Source organism: Ciona robusta, chromosome 12, assembly GCF_009617815.1.
Source record: "Ciona robusta chromosome 12, ASM961781v2".
NCBI lineage: Eukaryota > Metazoa > Chordata > Ascidiacea > Phlebobranchia > Cionidae > Ciona > Ciona robusta.
The window spans coordinates 3,757,590-3,774,483 of NC_143246.1; the positions used below are offsets into that span (position 1 = coordinate 3,757,590).

Consider the following 16,894-nt stretch of genomic DNA (forward strand, 5'->3'; position numbering starts at 1 on the left):
TTTCGTCTCATCTGTTTTATCTCAAATCGTCGTCGTTCTTTTTTGTTTATTTTTACCGAAATGTCGTTGGAAGGATTGTGATTAACCTTCTGGTCGCTCATACCTAACCTTACATTTATTTTACTAGATATTATATACTAACCTACGTTAATAGACAAAATGCCAACCATTAAATTACAAAGTCATGACGGTGAGACGTTCGCAGTGGACGTGGAGATTGCCAAACAGTCGATCACCATAAAGACAATGTTAGAAGACCTGGGCGTGGATGAAGACGACGAAGAGGGAGTTCCATTACCCAATGTTAATGCTGCTATTCTGAAAAAGGTACAACCAATTCATTTAAAAGTAGTTAATTTACTTTGTATGTTTATATCTAAATCCTTTACCAGTAATATCATGCTGAATTGCACCAAGGTGATCCTAGAATACAGATATTCTAGCGGCCATTTTCGATACCTTCTACTGGTACCACTAACCTAAAATTTGGACACTGTACTAACTAGACCCCAGCGGTACCGATTCTTAAATGAAAAATTTAAAATTCGAAAAAATATTAATTATGAATATTAATATTCGTCATAAAAACATATTTATAGAATTTTCTCCCGATCCAGCTTCGAATATGTTATAGCGCTAAGTGATACCTAAAATATGAAACATTATTTTCTTTAAAAAAGTGCGGGGATAGATGTTAAATATAAAAAAGTTTGATCATAACTTGAATCATATAAATATTATATTTTCGATTTTTTTTGCGAAAATATAACTTACGCATACATCTATGTAGGTCACTAGCATGTTATCCCCATCGAAAAAAAAATTAATTTCAACTTTTTTTTATAACTGAATATTAATATTCGTCATAAAAACATATTTATAGAATTTTGTCCCGATCCAGCTTCGAATATGTTATAGCGCTACGTAATACCTAAAAAATGAAACATCATTTTCTTCAAAAAAGTGCGGGGAAGGGTTCAGAATACAAACAAGTATGAGGGTCATAACCCGAATCATACAAGTATTAAATTTTAAAATATTTCGGCGAAAATATAACTTACGCATACATCTATGTAGGTCACTCACATGTTATCCCCATCGAAAAAAAATTAATTTCAACTTTTTTTTATAACTGAATATTAATATTCGTCATAAAAATATATTTATAGAATTTTCTCCCGATCCAGCTTCGAATATGTTATAGCGCTACGTAATACCTAAAAAATGAAACATCATTTTCTTCAAAAAAGTGCGGGGAAGGGTTCAGAATACAAACAAGTATGAGGGTCATAACCCGAATCATACAAGTATTAAATTTTAAAATATTTCGGCGAAAATATAACTTACAAAAAAGTGCGGGGATGGATGTTAAATATTGTGGAGAGTATTAATTACTCGAATTTCGGGTTATTTACGGTTATCCTGTCCGTACTTACGTACCTGGAAATATATCAAGAATTTTAATTTATTTGTTTCAATAAATACAAAAGATTGTTTGTTCTTGAAGCCTCTAAGATTAATTGATAGGCTCGATCGAATTGTCGCAGACAATAATAAATGTCTAAAGGAAAGGAAGATAAACCTGTTTGTTATAGAAACGCCTGAAGTAGAGGTGCAAGGTCGCTTTCGCCCGTTTTATGAAAATCTTTGCACCTCCGTTATTTAATTTGCGAATGTGTTCATCTTTGGCATTTATAGAGTTTTAACGTTGTTGGCAAGGTCCACCAGAGAGAAGTTTTGTGCAGTTGTAATCCAAACACTTTACTCTTCTACTATTCTGCAAACTGATACGATGCAGAATTAATAGAAGAGTAAAAAGTGAGGAATAGTGACCAAACATTTAGTGATCTCCTCGTTGTCTGTTCGTTGATCATCGTCGGATTCCTGTAGAATATAACTGAAAACACATAGTTATCATAGGTAGTAAACAAATTAGTCAGAGCAATTGATACAAAGCCATTTAACGCCGATACTTTTAGCCTCACTAGGTATATAAATATTCTTATATTTACTGTTATAATTTTGTTATAAAAACATTTATGTGGATTAATATGTACTATTTTTGCGTTCGTGCAAATAAAATATATAAACACGAAATTCGAGTAATTAATACTCTCCACAATATTTAACATCCATCCCCGCACTTTTTTGAAGAAAACGATATTTCGTTTTTTAGGTATTTCGTGACGCTATAACATATTCGAAGCTGGATCGGAAGAAAATTCCATAATTATATTTTTATGACGAATATTAATATTCAAATTTAAAAAAAAAATAATTTAATTATTTTTTCGATGGGGATAATATGCTATAGTGACCTACATAGATGTATGCGTAAGTTATATTTTCGCGAAAAAAATCGAAAATTTAATATTTATATGATTCAAGTTATGACCATACTTGTTTGTATTCTGAACCCTTCCCCGCACTTTTTTGAAGAAAATGATGTTTCATTTTTTAGGTATTACGTAGCGCTATAACATATTCGAAGCTGGATCGGGAGAAAATTCTATAAATATATTTTTATGACGAATATTAATATTCATTTATAAAAAAAAGTTGAAATTAATTTTTTTTTCGATGGGGATAACATGTGAGTGACCTACATAGATGTATGCGTAAGTTATATTTTCGCCGAAATATTTTAAAATTTAATACTAGTATGATTCGGGTTATGACCCTCATACTTGTTTGTATTCTGAACCCTTCCCCGCACTTTTTTGAAGAAAATGATGTTTCATTTTTTAGGTATTACGTAGCGCTATAACATATTCGAAGCTGGATCGGGAGAAAATTCTATAAATATGTTTTTATGACGAATATTAATATTCAGTTATAAAAAAAGTTGAAATTATTTTTTTTTTCGATGGGGATAACATGCTAGTGACCTACATAGATGTATGCGTAAGTTATATTTTCGCAAAAAAAATCGAAAATATAATATTTATATGATTCAAGTTATGATCATACTTTTTTATATTTAACATCTATCCCCGCACTTTTTTAAAGAAAATAATGTTTCATATTTTAGGTATCACTTAGCGCTATAACATATTCGAAGCTGGATCGGGAGAAAATTCTATAAATATGTTTTTATGGCGAATATTAATATTCATAATTAATATTTTTTCGAATTTTGAATTTTTCATTTTAGAATCGGTACCGCTGGGGTCTAGTTAGTACAGTTTCCAAATTTTAGGTTAGTGGTACCAGTAGAAGGTATCGAAAATGGCCGCTAGAATATCTGTATTCTAGGATCACCTTGGTCTGAATTGCAGATGTGTGATGATTGCTTTGTAGTACTTTTACTTTTATGTATGCACAGACGACACAAGCTAATTTTTATTGCTACACTTTGTTTCTTAATATGCTTTAATTTTGTAATTAGCTTATTTGCAATTTTAACATTTATTAACTTTTACCTTAATTGCACATTGTAGGATTTGTTTTTATAATTTTTATAAAATAAACGCATTTTGGCCATAACTCTTGTATTCATATTTTGGAGAAATTGTTTGTTTGGTTTTTGTATTGTTTACTTTTTTTATATGTTGTTTGGTACATATTTGTGTTATTCCCCTTTTATCAGGTATTATTGCCGCCATTTCTTATGGGCATTGGATACGCTGTTTCATGCGCATATTATCACTGACAAGTTTGACAACCCATTTTTCCCACTAAACTGAAACACTGTCTTGGCCCAAATAACAAGAAAACTTAGATTGTAGTAATATTGGTTTTCTCAGAGAACCTGCTACTAAGTGTCGTACCCAGACAGAAGTAAAGAGGGGAGCACAGCTATTTATTTTATAAAAATTGTTACCATTTTTGGTATCTAAAAATGGGTGACTGGTCTTCCTAAACCCCCTTCAAGGTGCGCCACTGCTGTTTCTACTTTGCTTACAAATTATACTTTTATAATTTCTTATGATATAATTGACACAGGTGATCCAGTGGTGCACACAGCACAAGGATGATCCTCCTCCACCTGAAGATGATGAGAACAAAGAGAAGAGGACTGATGATATACCAGTGTGGGATCAAGAGTTTCTTAAAGTAGATCAAGGCACTCTCTTTGAGTTGATTTTGGTAATGCAACTCAAATAGGCTTATCTATATGATAATGAAAACTACATTATACTTAGTTTAAAGACTTATTATATTATTTTACAAATCCTTGGCCCCTTGGGTCTTAGGGATAATCTGTGATTTCAGGAATAAGAAGTCACTAGGTTAAAAAAATAGGTCTAAACGTGTTAAATACCCTTTTACTTTATTTTTTTAACAGAATATTAAAGACATCGCTTCTTGCTTTGCAGTATCACTATTATAATTAAAAATAACCAGAGCTGCGATTGAGCCGTTTTTCGCGAGCAATGCTCGGCGACAGCCGAGCTGGCTCGCGACACCTAGTCCAATTTAATTTATTTACATTTTATTGTCGCGGCAATAACTGTTAAGTTTAGCGACGTCAACGTCGCGAAACCGAGTTTCGGCGCGAGCCACGGTGCCCAGTGTCGCCAAAATCTACTGCAGGTGTCCATTCTTACGCGACTAAATGTCTGTCGCGACGGTTAGCGCAGCGTCGCTTAAATTTTACACAGCGTCGCTAAAAAATCCAGGTATCGCCAAAGTCTGGGTCAGCAACGAAATCGCTTTATATGAAGTGGAAATTCTGACGTGCGTGGATGTAATACTATTAGATTTAGAGGGCAAATAATATATCTTTAAAATTTGAGGTTATTTATCACTGAACTCGGCGGTATACATTTTGATAAAATGATTCGTCGTTATCTTTTTGTATTCTTAATCATCGTCTCTCATTAGAACGCTCTTCATCTTGGATTAAAGGCCAATTTACTCGCAGGAAAATCTGACCAAGATTGTTTTGGATGCATTAAATTTTGATTAAAAAATACGTCCTTGTCTGTTTTGGTAAAATATTCTTTAGGACAACTACTTCGGCCTTCATTTATTTAGTCGTTCTGGTGTTTCGTTCACCCACACCAGTGCACACTCAACAGGTATCTCTAGGTTCGTTTTAAGTTGCCAAGGGGGAATACGATATTAAATCAGCCCATATTAAATCATATGTGCGTAAATCAACCCGTAAGTTTTAATTCACCGCTTGCATTCGCCCGCGGTAGCAGCATTAATCTATGCTACGCATAATAAAGTCATTATTTACGCAGGATTTAATCAGACAAGCAGAATGTTTGTTACGTCATAGTAGGGATTCACACGTTGAATATTTACGTCATAATACCGATTTTCGTATTCAATTATTGCCCCACAGGAGCTTTTTAACTAACTAACCAAACGTTCGTTGTATAGTGTGGTTTATATTGCTACAATATTTTGTTACATCACTTATAGTTACAACACCGGTTAAGCAGACTTAAAACATAATACGATACGCATATTTCTGGAAAGTCTGTTACTATTTTTTGCTAACGCGAGTTTGGTTAACCCTTTGTATTACTGCATGAGAATTCAGTTAAACAAACAATATTACTGCTAAACAGACGATTTTTTATCGCTGCATCGCATTCTAAACGATTTAGGGCTCTAGTCCGTAATAATCAACTTAAATCTGTTCCAGAAGTATTGCTGCTTTATATTTACCATGTTTTCCTCAGCCATAAGCAGTGTGTTTGTTACGAAATAGTGGGGATTCACACGTGGATTCATTACATCACAATAACGATTGTTTGACCTGGTAATTCATTACGACATAATAGCAATTCACACGTTGATTATTTGCATCATAATTAGGACTCACACGTTCATTATTTAGCCTGCAGGTGCTTGAAAACAAGTTGAATTTTGCTTTTTCACGTCTGTATTTATGTAAAGGATTGTCTCGTTTATACGATGAATACTTTCTACGCACGTGAACGCAACAAGTATGTGAATACAATTTGTGTTTAGATAAAGCTTGGTGGTCACTGGCCAGACCTATTTCGCCACTATAGATTCAAGCTTTTATTTTGGTCATAACAGCGGGTAATCTTCCCGTAACCCTGGCGCTTCGTCACAAACCAATTGTTTACAATCACGAATTATCAAATTTCTCGTCTAGGCTGCTTGCCGGTGTCAAAACACCCAATAATATTTTAAATTAATTTATGCCGGTTTGTAAATTTTGTCGCATTTTCTTTGTCGATTTAGCGCTCCTGTAGTATGGCTCGGGAGATTTTTCGATCTTTTCGTCAGCATGTAGATACGATAATATAGATAACAATTTGCGCAATCTGTCACGTATATAAAAAAGCAGTCGTATTGTAGTTAATTTTCACACAATTTTGTCAACTACAAACGATCGTTACTTTGACGCGCGCCGATATTCGTTTAGAGCTATACGTAAACGAAAATATGTAACGAAAATACGGCCACTGATGTGACGTATTATGACGTCAGAATGATTAATTTTCTCGCGACAATTTGGACGTCGAAAGTTGCGCTCGGCGACACCTGGCAACGAATCGCAGCACTGAAAATAACTAGCTATATCTAGGTGACTATGAGTAAAAAGATAGGCATTAAAATGCACAGTGCTTTGTTATATACAGTAGGTATTGGTTTTAAATTTGTTACCATACTCATTTTATTCACCAGACAGATAAATTTTCATAAAAATTATCATTCGTTATCCCACAATAATATAATTAATCACTAGTACCTTTCTCTTGGTTGAAAAGAAAACTATACATAAAAACATAACCTATACAATGCAGATACCAGATACCAACATTCACTTATCTCATTTTGCTTTCTTAGCAACAATATTACCTTTATTTCAGGCTGCAAACTATCTTGATATAAAAGGGCTGCTTGATGTTACTTGTAAAACAGTGGCAAATATGATCAAAGGCAAAACACCAGATGAGATCCGGAAGACTTTCAATATTAAAAATGATTTTACAGAGGATGAAGAAGCTCAGGTGAAAGTTGTAATTTATCAGAAACTGTTTATTTAATAATATCCAATGACCAGTGGCACAGCCAGAAGATGGATTTCTGAGGTCGGGGCCGTGGCCCCATTTAAATAAATATAAAAATGCTTTCAAAAATAGAATTAAAAGTAAAACGAATGGTTTTAAGCATATTTAGCATGGTTGAAGGGGCATTTTTCATTGTGCCAATTTTCAAGCTTTAAAAGGTGTAAAAGGAATGTCTTTGGAATAAAAAAGGTTTGGTCTTTAAAGCAAACTTTCTGCATTCCACTTTACCTGTGACTCTGTAGGGCAAATATTAGTTTTCATTCTGATATAATAACTTAATTTGTCTCTTCGATTATGGTAGCAAAGATTTGTTTATGCACTTACAAAAATAAAATATGTAATTTATGATGCTGAAACCTTGCAACTAAGCATATGTCTTTTCACACACATTTTATATTCCTCTGTTTGATTTTTTAAAGTTTAATCTTTGTTTGTTTCTTATGCAGGTGAAAAAGGAAAACCAGTGGTGTGAGGAGAAATAGTTGTCTAAACTGTGTTCCCATAGAAATAGCAAATATACGACTGCTTTATAAGTTAACTGTGAACATTTATCCTGCTCCTGCAGTTCCCCAAACGATTGCAAGCTTGTACCGGCAATTTCTCTGCGCTGGTGCACATAAAAATTACCTTGTAAATAACACAGTGTATTTTGACAAGTCAATTTAATCTCCTACAATTACCGCATGTTTTAAAGTCTGCCTGTTCCTGATTCTGATGTAGTATTTCTATATCTATCTAGTGTTGCGTTCAACCTGTTTCTTAATACAATAGCTTTTGTTTTAATATCATATAGCAATTGAGTCCATTCTCACATTCCATGGTCTATATTTAACATATTTATTCTCAGCCTGTATTCGTCACTACGTCATAACACCTATGTTTCATATGCCTTGTAAAAGCCACGTGTTTTTTACCGGTTAAAACTGAACGGTTAACAGTTAAACAAAAAATGATAAAATTCACAGCCATACTTGTGGGTAAATATTTTTCCGATTTTTTTTTTCTCTCTGTACTCGAATTTGGCAACCATAAGCGACCAACACACCTACACAAGTAGCATGAACTCGTGACCTGAAGGAGCCAACCACTGTACTACGTCGCCTATATGAGAGTTGACATATCTTTTTCAAGGTTTGTTCTGATATCTTTAAGATATAGGAGAAATTACTGTTTTTGTTCTGTTTAAAGTTGGAAAACTGTGACCCGATTTGACGTCGGTGTTTAAAAGCACCAGTTACTTGGCAGGGGGGTTTGCCATGACTTTGTAAGTAATTTGTGGCTTGTTGCAGTTTTTACTGATCAGCAAAATCTGGAGGACAGATTAATGCGATTTACCCAAAATATATGCAGTACAAATTACTTCGAGCAATTTTGGCGTAAGTAAACATTATAAAATGGACGCTGGTATAAAATAAGAATGTATTGCTGTCTAAGGGTCCATCTCTTGTATGCCTATACACCGAAACCCAATCGCGGAATTTATACGCAATCCCTATGAATTTTTCTTCATACTAAATAGAAAATAGCTGTTGAGTAGTGGGCTACGAATTTCATGTTCTGCAATTGAACAACAGCGCGTTGCTAATGTATTTGTACATGACAAAGTTTTCCAGTATTCTGATTTCTTAAAACATTGTTGCATTCGTTCTGTGTTTAAAAATATACACGAGTTCTACAAACGATTAGTTGTAAATGATAATTTTGCTATAAAGCGCATGTACTTTCAATGTAGAAGTAAGAGTGTGGGGGAAGATGTGGCACCTTTTCATTCTATTTTTTTGTCCGATTTGGTAGTAAACAAGAAACATTCAAAGAATTATAAAACCGTGTTCATGCGACTACCATATAGGCCTACTGTTGTTTATTGTATAAAACATGATTAGGACATCTAGGCATCATGTGCTAAAGGTGTCCCGTCTTCCCCCACCCCACCATATTTATAATCGATAACTCAGTCAATGTGCCGAGTCTTCGGAAACTAAAGGACTGCTCGCTTGGGATGAACTCGTCTCTGTTTCATTATTTTCTTCTAAGTTAACGCTTTGTTCATCCAACAGATCCACACGATCGTTATCAACACCACTATTCGTGACGTCATACACAGTTACGTCATTGCTGTTCTCGAGGCTGAAAAGGCATTGAAAAAAGGTTCCTCGTTTGCTACTGCCAGTCTTCTCTACTGGTGTGTTCGGTTCGACAGATAGTTGCTTCTCCTCTTCGCTGTAAAGCAATAACCGCACGACGCGTTATGTGCGAACAAGTTATTATGTAAAAACGATTGTATGTCGGTGCCATGGCATAGTGGTTAGGGCGCCTGCCTGTAACCCAGAGGTAATTGGTTCGAGGCTCGGGTCACCATTGTGAGCGTATGTTTCCTTGGGCAAGACACTTAACGGCAGTTGCTCCAACCCAGTGGTCACTAATAGGTTGTCCAAATTATCAGCCAAACATAAAAAAAAATTAAAAAATTTCAAAAAAATAATCACCCCCAAAGTAACGTACATGATAACTCGTAAGCTGGCACGAGATGTATCAAGACCCGTGTTATAACGACTGTCGTTTTCCCGCCACGCAAGGATAAAGTAAGTTACATTTATTCACTCAACACATAGTAGAATGTGGAAAGATGGGACACTTTTTCATTCTATTTTCTCGAATATTCAAAGAATTATACAACCGTTTCCTCACGACTTACAACATAGACCGTTGGTAATTGTTTAAAACCCGATTAGGATATTTATATATATTATGAGCTAAAGGTGTCCCGCCTTCACAACCCTATTATAAGTAACGCTATAACTTACGATTCGGTGTCAGAACGTTGGTCTGTCACCTCGCGACCCAAAGTTGCCAAACTCTCGATTGGAACTAGATTAAACGAAGGATGATGGTGAGCAGCAATTCTGTCAACAGAAAATTAAAACTAAATCATGTAATCAACATAAGGGATCCACATGCACCCTGCTATGCAAAATTTTAAACCTGAAGCTGTCTTCATGTACACTGCGTTGTCTTCGGAAATCCCAGAAACATTTCTTTGGTTTAGCTTTAATGGGTGAGTTTATGTATTCGGAAGGTTTCGCCTCATCTGTGTCTTCAGTTTGCTATGAAAAAAGAAAGAGAAAAGGAAAATATTAAAGTGCATGTTTCAAAACTGGATGTATAGAGACAATAATTGTTGACGATGATCGGACGGGTTGTTTTATGTGCTTGAGTCCAGACAGCACTTATTAATACCATATGCTGCGAATCGCTGCTTTTATGTACATTTATAATCTACTCGGATTTTGAATACCCCATATACAAAACTTGTCACAAACTATATAACACTAAAATAGATCGTTCGTACAGTAGGTAGGGGAAGAAGGGGCACATTCAGCACATATTATCCAAATAGTCTGGTCGTGTTTTAAAGAATTAACAATGGTATAGTAGGGTAAGGAAAGATGGGACACCTTTAGCACATAATATCCAAGTTTTCTTATTGTGTTTTAAACAATTACCAACGGTCTATTGGAGTCTTGAGGCTACGGTTTTATATTTTTTTGAATGTTCTTTGTTTACTACTAAATGGGACAAGAAAATAGAACGAAAAGGTGTCCCGTCTTCCCCCACTCTACTATATATGGAAGTCGTGAGGATATGGTTTTATAACGCTTTGAATGTGGTTTGTTTGCCACTAAATGGCACAAGAAAATAAAATGGCAAAGTGTCCCATCTCCCAGCTGCTATACTACCAGTCTGGGAGTAATTAACTCTAAAAAAAACAAAAAGGCCATAGCCTTTTTACTTTGTCTATGAGTCCAGCCCTTTGAGGAGAACCGTAATAATCTTTGTTTAACTGGTCCTGGTACTTCTGGTTTAACATTGGGCATCTTTCGATTTCTTTAGCTCGTTGATACCTGCGGGTAAAACCAATGTACAACCATAATAATTAGTCGGAGTTATATTGCTTGTTCGGTTTTACGAATTTTTTTTTTTATGTATTGCTAATAATTTGGACAACTCATTAGTGACCACTGGGTTGGAGCAATTTCCGTCAAGTGTCTTGCCCAAGACCGCATTTGCATATTTATCCTGTGCAATACTTTAATCTACACAAAACACATACAAAAATGCACAATTTTAATTCATGTACGTTTTCTAGAAAAGTATGACCACGCGTTAAGATACAACTCGTATAAGCAGGGGGTGTGTGAAACAAAACACCCGTGTTATAACAACTGTCGATACCCCAGCACGCGAGGAAATATAAGTTGGTTCATTCAAAATTATTAACCTACCTCTTCCAAAATTGGTACGCAAGAGGAGTCCCAATTAACACAAAAAGAGTTCCAACTCCAAGAAAAATGAATCCTACTATTTTCAACTCCTTTGCATACGAAGCAGTAAAGATTGCCTCGTAGTCTTTTGGGGCCGTGTGGTTTACATTCTAAAAATAAACAATGCAGTTGCGGATATTAATGGTCAATTATTTATTCTCCTGCGGTGGAGCTAGTTACCACGCGTGTACTTTAAGATATGTGCTCACGGCTTCATACACCTTGTTTTATAACCGCTTATATTATTTGCCAACTGTACAACTTTGTTGGCAAAAGTTTTTGTTATCACTGTTTGGCCATAGGGATTAATGAGCAACCCATTAGTAGCCATTGGATTGTTAACTAAAACCACTGTAAAACGAATCTCATGTACATACACCCGCAAATGTTAGAGCTATAGACAAAACTACATCCTGTAGCTTTTATAACCATATAGTTATAACGTGAATGTTTTAACGAAAACCAAAACAAAACACATTTAGGTCTGTTTATCAATGGTTGTTGAAAATGTTAGTATTTTAGTTTTTAAAAACTGGAGGTATTTGTTTACATAAAATTCTGCCAACGAACAAAACATGAATCAGAAGCGACGAATCATTTTGCACATTGTGATTCGTCAGGAAACGCTCTGTCCATCACCAATTTGAAATCCATTATACATATTCCGTATTATGACTTTGACCAGGAACGCCCATACACCAATAATCGCCACAATGTTCGTTACATTAAAATATTAAATAAAACTACCTAAAACTCGTTACGAAATATATGTGTTATTGCAATTACACAAACTATACAAATAAAGCCGTTTGGGTTACCATGGGTAGGAATATGTAGTAGGGTGAGGGAAGATGGGACACCTTTAGCACATAACATCCAAATATCCTGATCGTGTTTTTAACAATTAACAACGGTTTGTGGGAGTCGTGAGGATACGGTTTTATAAATCTTTGAATATTTTTTGTTTACTACCAAATTAAACGAGTAAATAGAAATGTACAGGTGTCCCATCTTCTCCACCCTACTATATGTTATACAGGCAACAATACAACAGAAAATAGGATAGGCCCACACATATAGTCTACCTTCGTTGAACTTGTATAACTGCTGCTCTCTTCAGACGACCGTTGATGCGTGACCTTTCCCTCCCAACTATTGAAGTGCTTATGATTCTTCATGGCCACACTTTCGTGTATAAAAAACGCCCCACCTCCGATGACCAGAAGCAACCCACACGTGATCATGTACGCGAATGTCCTCAAGTAACCTTTCAACCTTGACCTCGCATGACCTGTCATGAGGTAGGTGCTGTCTTCAAATCTTGGGTCAAACTTGCAGAAGTGACTTTTCAGATCTCTCCGCTTAGTAACAAGCTGTGAACCGTACTCTGTTCTCTTTGCATCAACTACAAAATAGAAGAATATATTACTGATGTCAAAAAAATGAAACTTTTATCTTAATTCGAGCCTTGTAATGTAATATTCACTGAGCAATTGCTTAAACACTGAATAGTATTCCCGCATTGGTTAAGTGTCCAACGTTTTAACCCTACGTTTAAGTACAGGTCTGGTAAACAGTTTCTATAGTCAGAACCTGCACCGTTGTTTGGGAAGTCGTTCTCGTTGCAGAATATCGCGCGTAAGTGTTATACAGCACAGAATGCAACATGCGTTAAAACGTCCGTAAATTAACTGCTGTCAAACCGAGCACCTAAACAACAGGACAAACATTAAAGCGACGTTGCATACACGATTGCTCCGGTAACTTTTAATTCAACTAAATTTCTCCCTAACCTATTATCAGGGATTCAAATCTAACTTTGATTATATCTTTCTGAATTCGTTTCTTTTATATTTATTAAATTTGCAACGTATACCTTCTTTTGTTAATAAAAATTGCTATGCTGCTTGCCCTATCTTAATACCATAACAGCTATAATATCATCAGCTCTACTATACACTTACAAGCTAATCACGCCAGTTGTCTCGGATACCTTTTGAATGGTATATCGTTCTAACACCCATTGTTACATTCTTCCGCTGATGCGCCACGGATAGACTGGCGTTTGTTCCTGTGCCGAATATCATATAGTGTATGACGTCACAGGCGACGAATCATAGCGGAATTGACACTTACGATGCGGGTTTGCCGTTTTGCAAATGCTGTTTGTTTGTTTGTTTATATGATGAATTGGGCCAGGCGCAAGAAGTGACGTCATTATACCCTCTATGACGCAACTGGGCCGCACAATCATAATTGTTTGTTACTGAAAGAAAGTAGTTTCATCGAAACTCATATCATATAGTACTGTTTCTTTAAGTATGGACACGCGCAGAGTATTAAGCCGGTTAAATTCGTCTAAATTAAATTTATACCTACCATAATATAAATCCGTATAAAGTGTACGTGACCATTTTCATATTGTATTTCATAAAGCATATAATGTACATTACTAATCCTATATTTTTAAAAAGAAAACAAAACCATCAACTTGATCATCTGGTTTTAGTAAAGGCTAATTACATTAATACTCATTTTCCGTTAAAAGGTTAATTTTGTAGGTATATATATAGTACGGTGGGAGAAGATGGGACACCATATTATCCCGTTTTTTTGTCCCATTTGGTAGTAAACAAAGAACATTTAAAGATTTATAAAACCCTAGTTTAATGTTGTATTATTAAACTATGATAAAACCACATCCACGACTGTCATAAACCGCTGTTATATCAGGATATTTGAATATTATGTACTAAAGGTGTCCCGTCTTCTCCCACCTACTATATACAGAGGTGACGGGCAATATTTCACAAGCCATAAATCAACAGTTTTAATAGGCAATGTAACAAGGTTTCTTCTATTTAATTATTTATTAGGCCATTGCTTTAAAACACTCATATACCTGATTTGTTAATGCCATCTTTGTTTTTTATGCTCATGACCTTTTCCTTTGTTCAGTTTTCCAGCGCTATTACTACAATCTAGTAATTTCTTTAGCAGTTGCCAGGCATCCTACTTCGACGTATGATGATTAGCGTATACGTTACTTTATCCGCCGATACAAGTTGTGTCAATCATGGGGCGCCCCAATTAATGAAACAGAGCCAAGTGTCTTAATCAATAAGCGGATTCATACGTAACACATGCCAGATTGTTTGGAATTAGCAGGGATTGTGACGTGACAGTTATGTGAACTTTCCGCTGGGAGTTCATTTCGGTTTGTTACTGCGTTCAAAGACATTTTCCGCATAATACACGAGCGTTCTAAAATATATTTCCATTTATTTTTAACAAGGTTAAATTTACGGGTCCATATGACGTCACAAAGCTGTTTTGTTGTGTTTTGTTTTTAATTTTAAAATCTAACAAGGACAGACGCTGTTTTACAGAATGAGTTTTAAGTATTTATTGTACAAAGTTTGGCTTAAACTGCAGCATTATGCGTTATTTGTGTTGTATTTTGTGCTGGGAAAGTGCGGTTTCTTGTCAGTTGCTTTGACCGACTTTTTCCATGAGATCAACTCTACGTATGTTGGTTTAAGGTTAGTATTATAACTGCGGCAACATTTTGAAAAATCTTTATAGATATACGTCCTTAAGTTAAATAAACAGACACTTTTAGTTTGAAAAGTATTTTTATGATAGGTAGGATACTATTTATATGTATTCCTTTTTTTGTTTTATATACAAACCAGTTTAAAATACTTAGATTTGGTTATATCTCTAGTAGGCCGTGGTTTATTCTATACAGTATATCACATCATAAGCACGACTTAGATTTATAGTTAAACATACCTATATACCTTCCTAAATAGTTTATACCTTTATTTTATATTATGAACAGACTCTATTTAACTCACATTGGAAAGGTGAAAAGATAAAACAAGATAAACACTTTAACGTTTGTAGCTTTTTGATCCATAGTCGATAGTAAACAGTAAACAGATGAATTACTACTGTCATTGCAGACCTTCTGAAATTTTGTATTCTCGTGACATTATATCGCCAATTGTTGATGAAAGTGAAGTTTTTAAGGTAGTTGTATGCAAGAAGCAAACTTAATATAATGTTTTATTATTTCTTACTTGTCGGTTTAGGAAACTATCTTAGAAGTGTTTCGAGACGCCTTACAGCGGCTTGTATCGCCAGAGTATCTCGGCCGCAAGGTGGTGGTAGTGAAGCGCGCTGACAACAGAGGGCCATATTATGATCCTGTAACTTGGAATAACCCAAGAAAATGTCCGGGTTGGTGGGTGGTGGAAGGACATGGCTATGTATGGGTATTGAGAGCTCTGGAAGATTTTGGTGTTGTTAAGACGGTGAAGGTATATGGGGTGATATAGTAGGGTGGGGGTAGATGGGACACCTTTGGCACATAATATCCAAATATCCGGATCATGTTTTAACAATTAACAACGGTCTATGTGAATCGTGAGAATACAGTTTTATAATTCTTCGAATGTTCTTTGTTTACTACCAAATGTTACGAAAAAAAACAGAATGAATCGGTGTCCCATCTTCCCCCACCCTACTATATTATGCTTACGAAGTCAGGACGATATATTCCAGTTGTGGCAAGACATTTATACTATATACATACGAATGCACAGAAACAACGTATGTATAGTTACTTCCTCTCTCGCTTGCATAGTATGTGATTTTAAAATAATCAAAGTAATTTATTGAACAAGGTACGATGTGTGACGTCACTTTCTGAGGAAATGTGGAACGAAGTGTGCAGTTCAAAGGTCATTGAGGGTGGTCACGTGGTTGAAATAGTCGGGAATACCCCACAACAGCTTCAAGTTGAAAAAGAGGAACGAATAAAACAGTGGAGGACAAGTAGTGTATTTTGCGCGGAGTGTCCGTGTTTTAAACATAAATTTAGTGTGACAAGACCTGTTTAACTATATTACATGTCTGTGTTTTGGTATAAACTTATATAGTATAGGGTGGGAGGAGACGGGACACCTTTAGCATATAATATCAAAACATCTTGATCGTGTTTTAAACAGTTAACAACGTTCTATGGGAGTCGGAAGGATACGGTTATATAATTTGCTGAATGTTCTTTGTTTACTACTAAATGGGAGGATAAAATAGAATAAAAATGTGTCCTATCATCCCCCGCATCCTACTGCATTACTAGCCTGTTTCAGTATAAACATATCTCATTTTTGTAGGTTTGAAACCAATATGGTGTTCTGTGAAACCTGCTTGTCGGTTACGCCTGGCTGATTATCAGAGTGACGTCATACCAAAAAACACAAAATCGTGCGCAGGATTAGGTATCTGCCATTCCCCAACCTACCACGAAGAGGTATCGGAAGATCCAGACATCGGCCCAAACCATCGATGCCAGCGGGAATTCGTGACCCCAATACGCCGCAAAATCTCGGAAACTACCCCGTTCTTTTTTGACGTATTACCGTGGGGGTTATACGTGCGTGTTTTCCTTTTCCTTTTGTTCATGTCCGTTGTATCTGGTTGTTATCTAAAGGGCTGTGGCGGTTTATTTGGTAGAAACAGGAGTGACTCAAAAACTTTGCTTGAACAATAAATTACGAC

At 35.5% G+C, this 16,894-nt stretch overlaps 3 protein-coding genes across 6 annotated transcripts; 2 read left to right on the forward strand and 1 right to left on the reverse strand.

Annotated features, from left to right (window-relative positions):
• Positions 1-97: 97 nt before the first annotated feature.
• LOC149726917 (S-phase kinase-associated protein 1) lies at positions 98-7,794 on the forward strand. The gene is made up of 4 exons (XM_089889470.1): positions 98-327; positions 3,946-4,089; positions 6,804-6,944; positions 7,451-7,794. Exons 1-4 carry the CDS (start codon positions 160-162, stop codon positions 7,484-7,486), a joined length of 489 nt encoding a protein of 162 aa, XP_089745596.1. The 5' UTR covers positions 98-159; the 3' UTR covers positions 7,487-7,794.
• A 758-nt stretch (positions 7,795-8,552) lies between these two features.
• Positions 8,553-14,384, reverse strand: LOC149726918 (uncharacterized). 4 transcript variants are annotated; one of them, XM_089889460.1, is made up of 7 exons: positions 14,229-14,384; positions 12,412-12,731; positions 11,288-11,436; positions 10,795-10,906; positions 9,987-10,108; positions 9,809-9,907; positions 8,553-9,224 (listed from the first exon to the last, which is right to left on the reverse strand). In XM_089889460.1, exons 1-7 carry the CDS (start codon positions 14,263-14,265, stop codon positions 8,960-8,962), a joined length of 1,104 nt encoding a protein of 367 aa, XP_089745586.1. In that variant the 5' UTR covers positions 14,266-14,384; the 3' UTR covers positions 8,553-8,959. The 4 variants fall into 4 exon arrangements, with proteins under 4 accessions (XP_089745586.1, XP_089745587.1, XP_089745588.1 ...); XM_089889461.1 differs by lacking the exon at positions 14,229-14,384 and adding an exon at positions 13,291-13,447; XM_089889462.1 differs by lacking the exon at positions 14,229-14,384 and adding an exon at positions 12,920-13,053.
• Positions 14,385-14,716: 332 nt separating this feature from the next.
• On the forward strand, positions 14,717-16,886 carry LOC149726919 (uncharacterized). The gene is made up of 5 exons (XM_089889464.1): positions 14,717-14,868; positions 15,295-15,361; positions 15,424-15,651; positions 16,018-16,168; positions 16,510-16,886. Exons 1-5 carry the CDS (start codon positions 14,717-14,719, stop codon positions 16,884-16,886), a joined length of 975 nt encoding a protein of 324 aa, XP_089745590.1.
• Positions 16,887-16,894: the final 8 nt, after the last annotated feature.